This window comes from Merops nubicus, unplaced genomic scaffold (genome assembly GCF_000691845.1).
Source record: "Merops nubicus isolate BGI_N331 unplaced genomic scaffold, ASM69184v1 scaffold54093, whole genome shotgun sequence".
NCBI lineage: Eukaryota > Metazoa > Chordata > Aves > Coraciiformes > Meropidae > Merops > Merops nubicus.
The window spans coordinates 10,635-25,647 of NW_008599302.1; the positions used below are offsets into that span (position 1 = coordinate 10,635).

At 42.5% G+C, this 15,013-nt stretch overlaps 1 protein-coding gene across 1 annotated transcript; it reads right to left on the minus strand.

The window, feature by feature from the left end:
- Positions 1-317: 317 nt before the first annotated feature.
- Positions 318-10,117, minus strand: WDR82 (WD repeat domain 82; the record flags this gene model as incomplete). The annotated part of the gene is made up of 8 exons (XM_008937302.1): positions 318-661; positions 1,102-1,244; positions 3,057-3,126; positions 3,249-3,404; positions 4,199-4,315; positions 6,310-6,409; positions 6,606-6,672; positions 10,020-10,117. Coding segments are annotated over 8 exons (781 nt in total), but the record flags the coding sequence as incomplete, so codon positions are not given.
- Between the last annotated feature and the right edge of the window lie 4,896 nt (positions 10,118-15,013).

Consider the following 15,013-nt stretch of genomic DNA (forward strand, 5'->3'; position numbering starts at 1 on the left):
GCACTGGTAGTGGACAAAACCTGCATGGTTTGTTGCACACTGGACCATCAAAAAGAGGATGACAGGATGTATCATGTGTATTTGCAGTCACCCGCTCTCGTGGTGTGTTCCACGGCAAGAGAATCTAGCATCTGCTGTCCAAGCTGAAAGCCATCAGTGTTCACATTTGGCACAGAAGGAACTTTGCACCTGCAGACTGAAACCAGAGAGATCCCAGAGGTGAAAACATGCGTTCACTAGAAGGAACTGCACATTCCACCTTGGAACATCAACAGCCTCGTGCACTTACAGAAAGAAAACACACAATTACAGCTTAAAAAAATGCCACAAACATTTTGTAAATAAAACAGACTTCATTGCTCTTAAAAGTAATACTGTGTCAGTTCCAACTTCGGCTGAAGCCTGCTGGGCACGGACTGGAAGGTAAGAACATGTAGCATGCTGGGTCTGAACACGCCAGGAGGCCGAGCGGAGGAGTCCTCGCAAAGAAATGCGGCAAATAAAGGTAAGATGTATGGAGATGTGTGCAGGAACAGAAACACAGTCTAGGAGACCTAGGCAATTCCAACACTATGCTTGCAATGGTGGATCGCTGCATGGAAGTCATCGGACAGCAGCTGCAGCGTAGGAATTAGTCATCGATAGTTGGCAACCAGAAGGCCTGCAGAAGAGGAGAGAAGGAACATCTTTTACAGGGCAGGACAGAAATCACTCCTACAGCACACTGCAGGAGGCAGCAACCCCCTCCCAGCAGCAGTTTAAGGTTGCACTGGTTTGGTTTGCACTGCACGCTCTCCAGAGCAAGCCAGTCTGACACAGACTGAGAACAGGAACTGTGCACAGTGACCTAAAGAACCCACACGTCTGCATGCACACTCCCCTGGTGCTCCGCTCTCACGTGTGCTCAAACACTGCCTTGCCAGGTATGCTGCCCCACACATCTGCCTGCCAGGTAAGGCTCAATGCACGCCTAGCAGACAGGGCTCAGCTCTTGCCAAAGCCCAAGAGAATACCCACTAGTGGCACGGAGCCTTCTCAGGTTAATTTCTAAAAGAGCCAGCACCTCAGTGAGCCAGGAGGAACTTAGAACACTGTCCTTACCATATTGGAACATGCGCTGGCAAAAGTCATGAATTTTGGGTTGAACTGCAGACAGGTTATAGGACCTGTGTGTTTCCCATCCAGCACAGCCACCTTCATCCCACTTTCCCCATTCCAAACATGAATCTTCCCATCCTCCGAACCTGTGGGCAGGAGTGGAAAAGATATACAAGATACATGAGAGAGGACTGCACAGAACATGAAGAACAGAACCTTTTCTGTCACAGAACCATAGGAACAAACATGCCTCATCTTCACGGCTTAACCTTTAACACTCTCAGAGTATCACTAGGGCATTTCCAAAGCAGCACCAGAGTTCACACACCTGCATCCAAACACCAGGTTTAGATCTCTGCACGGCAGAGCCTCAACCACACAAGGCAGCACAACGCTGGTCTGGCAAAGAGGTCACAGCTATGGCCACCCAGCAGAAAAGAAGAGCTGACACCACCCAGCCGAGGAGGAAGGACCCCTGCCAACCAGCACCGACGTGTGAGAGGCTGAAAGCTGGGTGTAAGAGCCATTGTTCACACAAGGTCTCAGTTCAGACACAAAAGGAGATAAATATTTCACTAAGTAGGCACAGAATCAAATCAAAGGATTTCTCACTAAGGTAACCAGATTTCAGGGCACTATGCCAAACACCAAAAGCTTCACTACAGACGTTGACTCTCCACATTGCTACAATGGGACAGGCTCTTCGCTTTCAAATGGCATTTTACAAACTCAGAGGCCAAGCACTTAATATTATGATTTAATTCTGCTTTAGCCTCATTTTAAATAGCATTCCTAATAAAAATACAAAGAATTTATGTATTTATACATATAGCTTTTCAGGGAAGAAAAATCAAGCACCGTAAGTGACAACTTAACCATATGTAAGAACTGAACTAGGAAATAAGTGGTTTGGAACTTCTACCACTATAGTTTTCATTTGGAAGGGCTCAAGAGGAAGGTAAGTATGTGCAATAAAGTGCTCTCCAGAGACAGGTTAAAGAACCCCACCCCTCTTCTCTGCAATCAGGAAGTTCTCAGCCAGAACAAAACTGTCATGTTGCCAAGACCAACACTCATCCAGGAAAAATGAGGATCTGGATACCAATTACCACAAAGTTAAACATATCTGGTGTACCAGCCATACAAATAAGAACCAAAATGAAGTGCTGGGAGAGGGCAGCACCACACAGAAGCTCCTGGGTCCTGTTGGGCAGCAGAGTGTAGCAGTGACTGAAATGCTTACAGGGGGTGCCCAGCCTGCATCACCGGCCCCACAGGACCTGCTGCTGCTTCTGGCCACCCACCTCGCCCAAGAGTCCCCCCTGCAGGGGCTGAGAAAGGGGGTCTGGACCAGAGAACCACATGCTGGGAGCCATCAGACTGATGCCTACTGCTTCTATCAAGGGTGAAGCAGAGCTTGTTCTGCAGATGTGAGGTTTTACAAGAGCCATATGAACAAAACGCAGCTGCCCTGGCACTGGTAGCACGCACCAGCACAGTGACGTCCCTGAGAGGGGTACGAAGGCACCTGGCTATGAGACCAGTCACCTGAGCACAGAGAGTTGCCTTGCTCATCATACCATAGGGTGCAGGCCACAACATCCAGCCCCACAGCACTTTGAAGCAGCACACGAGCGCATCCTAGCCACAGGGTGAGGATCACCGACATGTTACGTGACAGGTCACCAAGCACCACAGCAGTTTGTCAGTTCCTTCTCTTTTTTGGAATAGCATTCATATATAAAGGAAAATACACAAGTTGTCTTGCATGCTCTTTAACATTTCAGTCTAGAAAATGCTGAGTGAACTAGCAAACCAGAAAACTGCCACGCAAAGCAAGCTTACAGCTGCATTGTGCTGTTGAAATACATTCTGCTTCCCAACAGACACACCTTTAGTCCTACGTAACACACCTGATTTCAGAGCACTGAAATTCTTTCCAGGAAGAATTATCTTACCTATCATGATGAACTGAGAGTCTGGTGTGAATGACGCCTCCAGCGTGACAGCCTTACTATTGTTATAACCCTATGGCACAAAACAGGAGAATATGTAGTAAGAGTGTGTCCGCTGTAACCTTGCAACCCAAGGGCACCTGCTCCCAAAACTAACACCAAGTCTGAAGCAGGTAACACAGGCAAGATGCTCACCCCAAACGTGTGCAGGATAGCTCCTTTAAAGGCATCAATTAGTCGAATGAACCCCCCATTAGTCGATATGAGAATGAGTTTGCCATCGTTACTGAACTTCAGGCCTGTCCACTCACACGTGCGATCATACTGCATCTTGAATGTAGCAAATGGCCCCTTCAAAGAAAAAAAAGGGAAATAGGACATAGACTCCACATGTGCTGCTGCTAACAAGAGTCTGCTTTTAACATTAGCCCAGGGAAAAGTTTAAGATTATTTTAAAAGAAAATCTTTAGTCCTAAGATACCAATGGAAAGTGCCATGGGAGAACAATGTCACTTCATGTGTGGGTTTCAAACAAGTATAAAACCACAGTTTCCATAGCAAAGAAGAACCACGGTAGGGTGTTTCAACACACAACAGTCCCATACCCTACCACACTCAACAGCAGATATAAATTTGAGGTAGAACGAAGTTTTCAAACAAGGCCACTAACTGGAGCTAGAGAAAGAGCCTGAGCCAGCGTTACCATCATCTGACTTCTCAAAAGCCATGCAACTAACTATGCCCAGTGCTCAGCCAGTTCAGCTGCCCACCCAGTTACAGCTGCCTTTGAAATTTCCATCCTTTTTATCCATCTTTGCTCCACCTTCACCAGTGTTCTTCCAAAATGAACAGCAAGGCAAAAAAAAAAACTCCAAACACCAAAATGCATCAACAACAAAAAGCCTAAACAGCAACAGGTTAACAAGTTAGGAGGAGCAACCTTTAACATTGGTTCAAGAGTGGATTTCAGGATTTGGTGAGAGCCCATATCCTTTCCTGTCTGTGAGATGTGTACTTGGCAAAAACTTTCTAGGTGCCAAGTAGGCACCTCAGGCAGTAAGGGGCAGTAAGGAAATCTAGCCCCTAAGCACCAAGTTTAGACTACTTCTTGCAAGCTGAAAAGCTCAAGAAGTGAAGTAGCTCACCTTGTCAAAAGAACGGAGATCATAAAGCTTCACCATTTCAGAATTGACTCCAGCAGCAAAAATCAACCCTTCTGGGTCAAAAGAACACACAGGCTTCCCTTGGAGATGCATCAAACCCTAGGAAAAAGTCCAAAATATTTTGTGAAACTGATGCTTGCATTTCTACCAGCACCCTTTGAGCCCATTGTGAGCAGGACAGCAGCCTACAGGCAGAGCAACTGCATTTCAATTGTAAATCTTGAGGTTTTACAAAGGTTCAGAACTCAGCTTGTCAAAAGCAACTCTGACTGCTTCAGATGATCCTACACAGTGATTGCCATTTGCTGCAAATGGCAAAGTTTACACTAGAACAAATCAAGACCTCCTTTGAGCTGTCATCCACTCAAAAAGCACCCAGCAAAGGGAGAATGATGTGGCTACACTAATAACCATACCAGACAGCACCACAGAACACTGCTGCTGGGATTGATGGTGACACTCCATCACTCATGGCCACAAAGGAGAGGGAAAGAAGATATTCTGAAATCAAGTAGAAACAGCTCCAGTGAACACTGATGCTGAACTCTTCATGCCTGTCTAATGAAAACTCCCATCTTCTGGAAGCCAACAGACCTCACATATAAGAACTGACAGATTGCTATCAGTGCTTATTTTTAATGTTAACTTTTCCTGAACTCACACAGTAGAAAAGACTTGAGAAAATTTGCAAAAATGCAACGAGATCTGTAATTTTCTGTATCCTGACTGGCAGGTCTCTTGTGTTTTAGCCAAATGTAACTGCATGCATATAAGTAAGAATCCACCTTTGATTAAATCAACAATACATTCTGCATTTCAGAAAAAATACTGTTCTTCTCCAGAGAAGTCTAGAGACTTCACTGCTGCTCTCTTCTTTCCAGTTTGGGCCAGTTCTCCCTGTGATCTCTGAAGGTTGGGCAGTAAGGCAGCCAGTACTCAGGCTCTGGCTTCCCGATAATATTTCTGGGCACTTCAGCTGCCATCTCATGGGCAAACTGAAAATCACAAGTAACACTTCCCCAACCTCTTTTCAAGCTGCTGGATGCAGCTTCCAGTGACAAGTCCGAGATTTACCACTCTTACAACTTCAGGCATTAGCATAAATCACTGAATTTACAGCTCTGTCTCATCTGTAGCAACTCTGAGACTGAGATTCATCCCACGGCAAACTTACACACTGGCATTAAAGGCATGCTCCTACAGAAAGGCAAAAATCCAGATTTCTTGTTGGGAAAAGCTTGGTTTTAAGAGATAAAACCATTTTGGAAGAAATGTAACCTTTTGTTCCTCTTGCAATCACAGTTACATCAACTGGAATAAGTAAACAGCCCTCTCATATAAGCAAAATGGTCCCAGTGAGATGGGAAAATACGAGAGCACAGCACGATGTGTCCAGATATAGGTTCGAATCAATTCGACAAAAAACCCCTCTACTCCTAGTCTTTCATTCCTGCCCCTCCTGCCAGCTTTGGTACTTTTCTCAGGCCACGTAAGCCTGTTTCCACCAAAAAAGTAAAGTATTCCAGCAAAATAAATTAATTTTAAAAAACCCAACCAGGTTTTGCCTTGCTAGAAAGTTAAATCTGCCCACAAACAGGTCTGACGAACAATAAAGGTGATGCAAGGAGGGGGGGAGACCATATGGCTGCTCTGTTACTTTACGTTATAAGTTTCTTCATCACATTTAATTGCAACAAGGCATTAAACACGCACTGTAACCACTGAGATAAGACGCATTCCCAACCCAGGAGAGATGCTGGCCAAGAGCAGACACACTCTGCATAGGGTAGCAGCCTGATGAACAAGCTGATGACATCCAGCTCTTCTTGTTTCATCAGCTCTAGGTGTTACTTCTTGCTCTTCCCAGAGCCTCTCCAGCAGAAATAGGTGAAAGTGAGTGGTGTTACACATGTGACATACATATTTCAAAGAGATTTGTGATCAAGGCTCCTTCAGCATTCCAGGAATGTGTCAACACTACATCAGCAGCATAGATTTCTGGCAGTATTTTTGTTTTATAACAAGCACATATCCATTTTTCATCCTTCTAACCAAAAATGCAACACACTCTGCACAAGAATTTATTATCCTACCTGGCAATTTGGAGAGCGGAGATCCCAAAGTCGAATAGTTTTATCAAGGGATCCAGAAATAAAAGTATCATCCACTGGAGACATGGAAAGAGCAACCACTCTGCAACACAGACAGCCACAGGCATCAGAAACACTAGAAGTGAATGAAGCAACACCCATCCCAAAAGTTGTGCACAGGCTCAAAATTGCCATGAACAGTTCTACAAAGCAAAAACCAGAGTGGAGTGTAACGTAACTCAAGCTCATTACAGTCATTATTTCCACTCCTCCTGTAGTGTCTCTGAGCCACACCTTACCTTTTCGTATGCCCCGGGAAATAGCGGATGTATTTGTTGTCATGCAGAGAGAGGTATCGGATTGTATCTGAAAACAGGAACAAACCAGGAGAGCTTTATTATACCATGAGCTCAACGTTATCTCAAAGTGGTCACACAGTAAACTTGCTCCTCACAGCAACAGCAACCCTGCCACAGACAAGAACTCTGCTCACTCGATTTTGAGTCAGGCTTTGAACCAGAACCAAGTTAGAAACAGACATAAACCAACTTAGCTTCCAAGACAGAACTGAAAATCAGGCACCAGTAAAAGATACTTCCTGTAGTCTGAAATCATATCACATCTTAAAGGCAAGATGTCATGTCGTTTATGTAAGTTAATTTCAAAGTTGCTAAAAGCACCAGTGGGTTTCAGGCCATTGCTCTCAGAAAATTGAAAGTATCAAATTCACAAAGTTGATACTACCACTTTTATTTTTTGCTATACAGCATGAACCTTGCTGTCTTGCCTACGTATACTCTATCAAGTAAGTCTCCAGCTAAGCAGTAACCACAGGAAATGTGCCAATTCTAGCATTTGGCTGAAGAGAAGATAAAAATATGATCTCCAAAGCCAAGACAAGCCCATTAATGAGTGGCAAATGTCTCTCTTTTTTTGTTTTTAATCTGAAAATCAACTGCTTCATACATTCATCTGCACTTAGAGCAGTTAAGCTTCAAGAAGAGAACAGGGGAGTAATTTAAAGCTCAGTCCACTTAAAGCAACCTTAAAAACATTGGATAAATCAGAGCAGCACAATGTCTCAAGCTGCAATTTTATTCTGAGTATAGATGAACATACCAAGAGTAGCCCATAATTTTGGAAGATACTGCTGAAACTCTCAAAAGATTAAAAGAAATCCTTGTTAAAAAAAGAACAAGGAAACCACTAAAAAGTGCCTTCTGTGCTTCAACAATCTTTATTTGCAAATCCATCCGAGCAATGAAACACAAAGAGCAGAAGTTAAACCTCTGATATCAGAAGCAACATCTGCAAAATACCTTGGAGGACACTAGTTTAAGACATAGCTGGATGGAAGACACTGGCATGGTGCACCTGCACCACACAGTGCCAGGAGTCTCCGACTGTGGCAATAAGTCCTGCTGCAGCTCCAAAGATAAAACTGAGGGAACAGAACAGTTTTACTTTTTACTTGGAAGAACAAAAGCCAACAGGATGCAATACCCAGAGAGCATTTAACATCCTAAGGGCTACTGTGATGAGAGCTTTTTGAAAGGCTCATTCATAAAAATTTAATTTCTGTCAAACAATTATCAAGTTACCTGTTTTGCCGGAGGTTTCACATCAAGCCGAGCTCAGAGGCTCAGACCACCCTCCCTCCAGTATTCCACAAGCAAACTAAAGCTGATTGATCAAGCTGGAAACGTGACGCTGGTGACAAACCATTCTGGAAGGTTCTAAGAACCTGAGGTGGCTATGCAAAATATAAATCCTCAACACTGGTGTCACATCCCATCACAGCTAGAACCAACAGGCTTCAGGCATGCTCGTAAGACACATCTCTAGTTTTTCCTGCAAGAACTGCCATTACCTGATTTCCAAGGCATCCACATAGAATTCCATCTTCTCTTGCTCCAGAGGAAGCACTGAGAAGCCGTGATCCTTTGTGATCCGTTGTGCTGGCAGCGCTCTGTCCCAGGCAAGGCAGTGGCCTGTACAGTTATCTTCTGTACCGGGTGGTATCATAGACCCTCAAACTGTACAAACTACTACCTCAGCCTGGAATCAGGCAAGAGGAACTATACTGAAAGGTCTTGAGGAAATTTTCAGAATTGGACTGGTAGCAACTCTTAACACATAACATACTCAGGAGCACATGCCAGCGCTCCCGTAACACATTCCTGGGTTCATTTTCCCTCCCAGTAACTGTGTAACAGGTTAAACACAATACACCTTGCCCCAGACTGCCTGCAACAGGGACTACAGAGTCTCTGGACCCTGACAAAACACACTGCCAGTTTTCTGAGGCTTATGGCTCATAACAGCAACAAATACTTTCACATTACATCTTTTTCTTTTCTTCTAATTGAGTATTTATCATAAAGTTACCATCAGGATGAATACTTTTAAGATTTGGTTACTTTTGGTTACACAAAAGTCTTGCCAGTGCTTATAAACAAAAACTCACAACTCAAAATGACACTAAAAATCCTTAATTATTAATTGTAAATTCAGTAACAGCCAACCCAGACATGTGATGTAAAAAACAATGTAGTAGAAAAAAAAGTAGGCTGTGGAACAGACTAAAAAGGCAAGTGCTTCCCATCACATTTTTAATCCTTTTACACCATTAACTGCAATTCCATTGGAAATTTCCTTGTTCCTCTAGTTTCAGTCCCAGCTTGTTCCAGTTGAACCTGAATTCCTAACTCTTAACTTCCCTCTACTCTACATTCATATTCTTTTAAATTCCTAAAATAACCTAGCACACATCACAAGGCACCAATATCTACTGTCAAACTCCATCTCTGCAAAGGTAAAACCAAAACAAAGACACCATTCCAGAAATAATTATGAGTTTACAAATACAATGTTAAAACCCATTTATAAAGTGCTGTGCTCCCAGACTCGTTCACTGAAAAACTCTCAGGCACTGACTACAACACATAAAACTGAGTCAAAATTTGAAATGAATACTAGCTTTCTCCAGCCTTAGGAAGAATTAATATACCTATCTGTGCCAGCTCTTCAATTTGAATTTTAAATTAAACTCAAATACATTGACAGAGAGCATGTCACCAAGCTCTAGAAGCCCTTTGATGTCACCAATTTACCAAGAGTAGCTGTCACAGACACTGGCTGTGGAGAAACAGCATGAAAATGGGTGTTCTATTACATGGAAAAAAATAGATTAAGAGAAGCAAAGCCAGTCTCAGAAGAGATCTGTGACATCCTCCAGGCTTGGCTGGTGGTCTGCAGAGTTACCTGAACTTCCTGCCCTCCCTGCTGCATACAGAGGATTGAAAAGTACTCCTCCCTTTGCAGCTGGCTTGTGGGCACACCAGGCAGAGCTGCGGCATTGAGCCCACCTTCTGGCCACATGCTCCTTCCACCTCATTTCACACGTAAGGAACCAAAGCACAGAGGCTGAATGACAGCACTGGCATCAAACAGCAAAGAGAACAGTAGAGAAGAACTTTTACCACCATAACAATGTTTAATCTCTCAGTTACTGCAGCAATGAACAAAACTCACATAACCACGCTCAAGGGAATATCACCGAGTTGTGCATTAGAGCTGAACCATTAATTCCTCTATCTCTGACAGTGCATTTATCACAGAAAAGTTGCTACAATTTTCCCCAGCTATTCATCCAGGCCTGTAGTTTCAAGTGTAAGGAAATGAAATATGTTCAGCTCTAGTGGATGACTTACCATCTATTTTGTTGGAGCTATACACAACAGTGTTGGCAGCATGTGTGTACCTGATGAGGTCCACTCCGTACTTCTTACTGTACAGCGTTCTCTTTGGTCTGTCAGAAGGAAGCAGAAATAATTACACTCACTGCAACAAAAAGCTCAAAGCAAAGCTCAACACAGTAACAAGGCCCGTTTTCACTGAGATATTCGAGATTGTTTCAAGAAGTCAGATGTTTTTATAGAAAGAAAGAAAAGCTTTTGTATTTGGTTTTCAAACAAGCACCTAGGTGCTTCCTCCAATACCATCCCCAGCCTTATGGAGTTCCCTCTAACACCTGCAAAATACACTTGCTTGTCTCCTCCAAAAATTCTTTTTCCCATGCTATCTACTATAAAAAGAACATGAGGAGCTAGCATAATGAGCCCTTAATGCCAACCAGCATTGCCTCATCCTTCCCTTGCCCATCGAAAACTCCAATTCATCTGCTGCTTATTTTAGTGTGAGAATAATTTGTCCTTTTGTTCTGTTACTTCAAAACCTGGAACAGGGTGTCTCGTTCAGAATAGGGCTGCTCAATAATCACACACACGTACATACATCAACAGTCTATAAAAGCAATGGTAACACAGGGACTTTCAAACTACTGGAGAATTATACTCATATCCCATCTTAATTAAAGCATGAAACTCAAATGTAACAGTCTGCAACAGAATTAAAGACATTCTAGTGAGAATGAAGACATTATACAGTACTTTTTTTTTTTTTTTTTTTAGGGATCTGGCAAGCAATTGATGTATTGCAGTACTAGAAATTTAAACACCTAAGTAAACTTAGAAGTAGCTTGGTTAATCAACTAATCTTGCAGCAGCACATACTTAAACAATGCAAGGTCTCCACCATCCTCCTGCCCCTTTTTATCTCAGCTGAGGTAGGATGGATGTTTCAAAGCTGAGCAGTCAACACCAGAAATAAAGAAAGCACTTCCAGCAGTTATTTTTAATCTAGAAATTCACAACTCTGTTCATTTCACATACCCAATGAGTATTTTACCAACACAAACCAAAGAGGACAGCACTGGAACAGAAACAAACAGCAGGAGTGGTTTAAACGCATGCTGCTGCCAAAAGAAAACTTCAGGCTACACCCTCAGACAAGGTATTTCTGAAATGCTCAACTTCTTCCTTGTTTTCATTAGCCTCAAACTGACACACCCAGAGCACAGGTTGGAGACTTTTCATATCAGAAACAGACATTAATTCCTAAAGATTAATTCCCAAACAGCAGAAGCCATAGGGCTTGACTTCAAATGAACTTGCTGGGGACAAGCTTCCATTAGCTGAAAGCCAACACAGCAAATGTGATTAAATCCCACATATGAACCATACTGCTTATACTGAATCTCCACAGATTCTTCCTCAGTTCCTCCAGTAGATTTTAAAATCAATTTTCAGATGCAAACATGCTACAAACACATCAAATGTAAATTTAGGCACCAAAATTTCGTAACATTATGCCTGAGATACTTCCTCATACTGCTCTCTGTAGTTAGCTCTGCTGTTGACTGAACAGGAAAAATAAAACCAAACAGCAACCTCAAAACATGCCAAGACCATCATCCCTAGTCCAGCTCTTCGTCATCTATGAGAATCGTAAAGCTTAGAAGCTCTACGCAGAATAAATTAATATATACCAAAGAAAATACAGACAGTAAAGATCAATAGATGGGCAAAATCACGTTTACCAAAAAGGAAAGAAAGCACTAGTGTTCTCAGAAAGGTGAAGTTTCATGTAAGCTGACAGAAGCAGACACATGACACTTCACACAAGACCGACCACCTGCTCCCAGACAACTACTTAAAAACACAAACAAGAAAACTAAGCTGTACATATCTGAGCAAATCACAGTCAAGAAACCTTGTTCCAAGTTTAAGGTTAATCTATCCAGCCCACCAGTAAATTAAGCAATAAGGCCAAAGAAAAACATCTTAGGAGACCAGAGTTAAATCTGCTACAAACACAAAACGGAACCCAGGTGAACAACCACTGCAGGTGCAACCAGCCCCCAAAAGCAGGCTCGCTGGTATGTCTGGTAAGCCCCACGGTGAAGCAGGAGACCAGATCCATCACCTCTTTATCTGCGGAAACAACACACAAGTGATACATACTACAAGCCAAACCCAGCCTTTGCCAGACCACCCCTGCATTACGCCAGGGTTACAAACGTGGAGCCACGAGCCCCAGGGCTGCTGTCTCCCCCAGCACGAAGCTCCATTCTCCAAGTCTGCACAGTCTCAAGCCCCAACAGACACCAGTAACTGTTTCCCTTATGCTTTTGAGTCAGCCTATTGTTAAAATATTGATGATGCAGAACGTCTTAAAAAAAAACAAGAACAACAACTTAGTTGTTTATGCATTTTGAAATAAAAGTGGAATCTCAGGTTACTGGATGGTCATGAAGGAGGGCAAATTTCCCAAGCTTGCTGCCTAAGCCTACACACCAAGGGAATCTGTTTCAAGGAGATAACTGTCCCATCAGCCCTTGGCTACACGTTGCTGTTTAAACTGTCATGGTGCTTTTAGAATCTGAAGTTCCCTGATCTGGGGCTTGGTCATACTGGTTAATGACTCTCATAGCTGTGTGGCTCATTTCGATGTGGCAAAAGAAAGCAAACTAGGTGAGGGTGTACCTAGAGTGTAACCGAACAGTTCCATTTTAATTCTACCAGTAGAACTTCTCATTAACAGCGGGAAATGAACAAAAAAAAAATCCCAACACAACAAATATTGCCATTTTTACACATGGGAAAGCTTTAACATTCAGGCCCTTTGATGAAGCAAAGTATCTTATATGGAAACCCAGAAAGCAGGACACTTCCTCCTGGCTATTATACTCACTAACAATTACATAGATAAGAAGGTGAGGCTTCCAGGCCCTTCATATGGTGGTTTAAGGGAGTGGGGTGGGGGCAGGCATGGTGCAGGAGGGAAGCGGCCTGAAACTGTCAAATTCCACCATGTCACACCAAGCATCATTCACAGATGTGATTTTTCATCTCCACATCTCTAGGGACAAAGTGATTCACAGCTAAAACATTCCAAGTGAAAGAAGAATTCTGTCCTGCATCCCTAGGTACCTCTAAAAATCACCATTACGCTTTTAAGTCAATTGATAGTACATGAGAAACTTCCAAATTCATTTTATAACCACTAGAGAAATGCACCCTGAAGCAAGGGTTACCTTGATGAAACTACTCTCATTGCCCTGGAGCACTGGAGTCGACAACCATCGATCTTCTACATTTAACTTAATTAAAGCAAACCCCCTGACTGTAAAGCACACATCAGGACTGGCTGGAGACAGGGATGAAAGGACCAAAGCCCTCCTAGCCCATCAAACTATTACAAGTTTGAAAGGGGAAGAGCAATCGATACCATCTGCATTAACATCACTCAGCCCTTCTGCTCTTGTGTATAATTAGGATCTAGAATCCACAGCAGACACCACACATATGAAGTTACCGATTAGATAAAAATTAAATCATTTCAAGTAAGAGTTCACTCTCTCAGGTGGGAAGCATCAACAAGTTTAACGTGTAAAACATGCAAACTAAATAGGAATGTAAAATAAGATATAATAAGTGGCCTTCAAAGTTAAGAAAATACGCAGGATGCAATCTTTTGAACACGAGTGTGATGTCTCGGTCTGCTTGAAGGAGGATTAGAACACCTGAGTCACCAGAAAAACCACACCACACTGACACAACTGACTCCTGGTACTCCAAAGTCATTTCCTTCTCGTTCCTCCATTACTACCCTGTCCTTTTTATTTGCTCTCCTACACTACACATGCTCGTTTCTCTTTCATTTTCTCTGTCTGTGACGCTCTCTAGTCTTGACTTTACAAAAAAACCAAACAACCAACACACCTCAGAATTACATCTCTATGCCAAGAAGCACATGTAAATGAAAACTTAACATTTAAAAGAATTTACAGCAGCCAAATGCATACTTGTACCAACTGAAAAAGTTTTAAATGGAATAATGACATCATCTGGCTCAGTCTGTTCCAGCTCTCACAGAATACAAATATGTTCTGCGTATGTTCCAAAACATCAACTGCCAAGTATTACTGGTGGTCTCACTTGCACTTTTTTATCCCATGAACAAGAGCAGCACACACTTCTATTGTAAATTTCTGGGGTTTTAACCATAAAACAAGACAAGTATCCTGTGATTAATGAAAGAAGAAAGATAAACTGGACAACTCTGTCCAGTGAGAAACACACACAACTTAAATCATTACCTTAAGGTAACAAATCAATAAATACCTTCATTGCCTAAATATAAATTAAGAACATTTGAAGACACATGTAAATCACACATGTATTTTAAGTATGCTTCACAGATAAAAACATAACTAAAGAAAAGGATTTAAAGCATAGAGGACCACCTTTCTTTGCAATGTTCTCAGACACCATTTAGGAACTAGGTTTTAAGGAAAATACCATCAAGTTTTTACAAGTCACAGTAAAACACACCATCATCCCCTTTTGGCTTAAAGCATTTATTCAAGAAATTACACTCAAATTAAGTTGTTTAAAAGGGCACATCTGTGTGCTGCTCACAGTAATTGCTTTTTTTGTTTGTTTTGTTTTCGTTATATTACTACGACTTAAGCTCAGAAAAGCCCAAGAAGCAGGCGTTGTGCTGAGGGACGTGGTTTCGTGGTGACCTTCTGAGGCCTGGAAATGTGACCGGACTCAACCCTTGAAGCGTAACAACTAAGTCCTCGCAGCAGCTAACTATCTCACACTTGGGAACCGACCATCGCTGGCTCCAGCCTCCAGAGGACACGAAGCAGAGACATCCGCAGGGCAAACAAAACCACGCTACTCTCGTATCCACGCAACACTTTAACCGTTTATAAACTCCCACTGCACAACACCCCGTTGTGGCTCCAATTACAAGCCCACCCTAAAAAAATAAAAAAAATGGGGAAAAAAAAAAA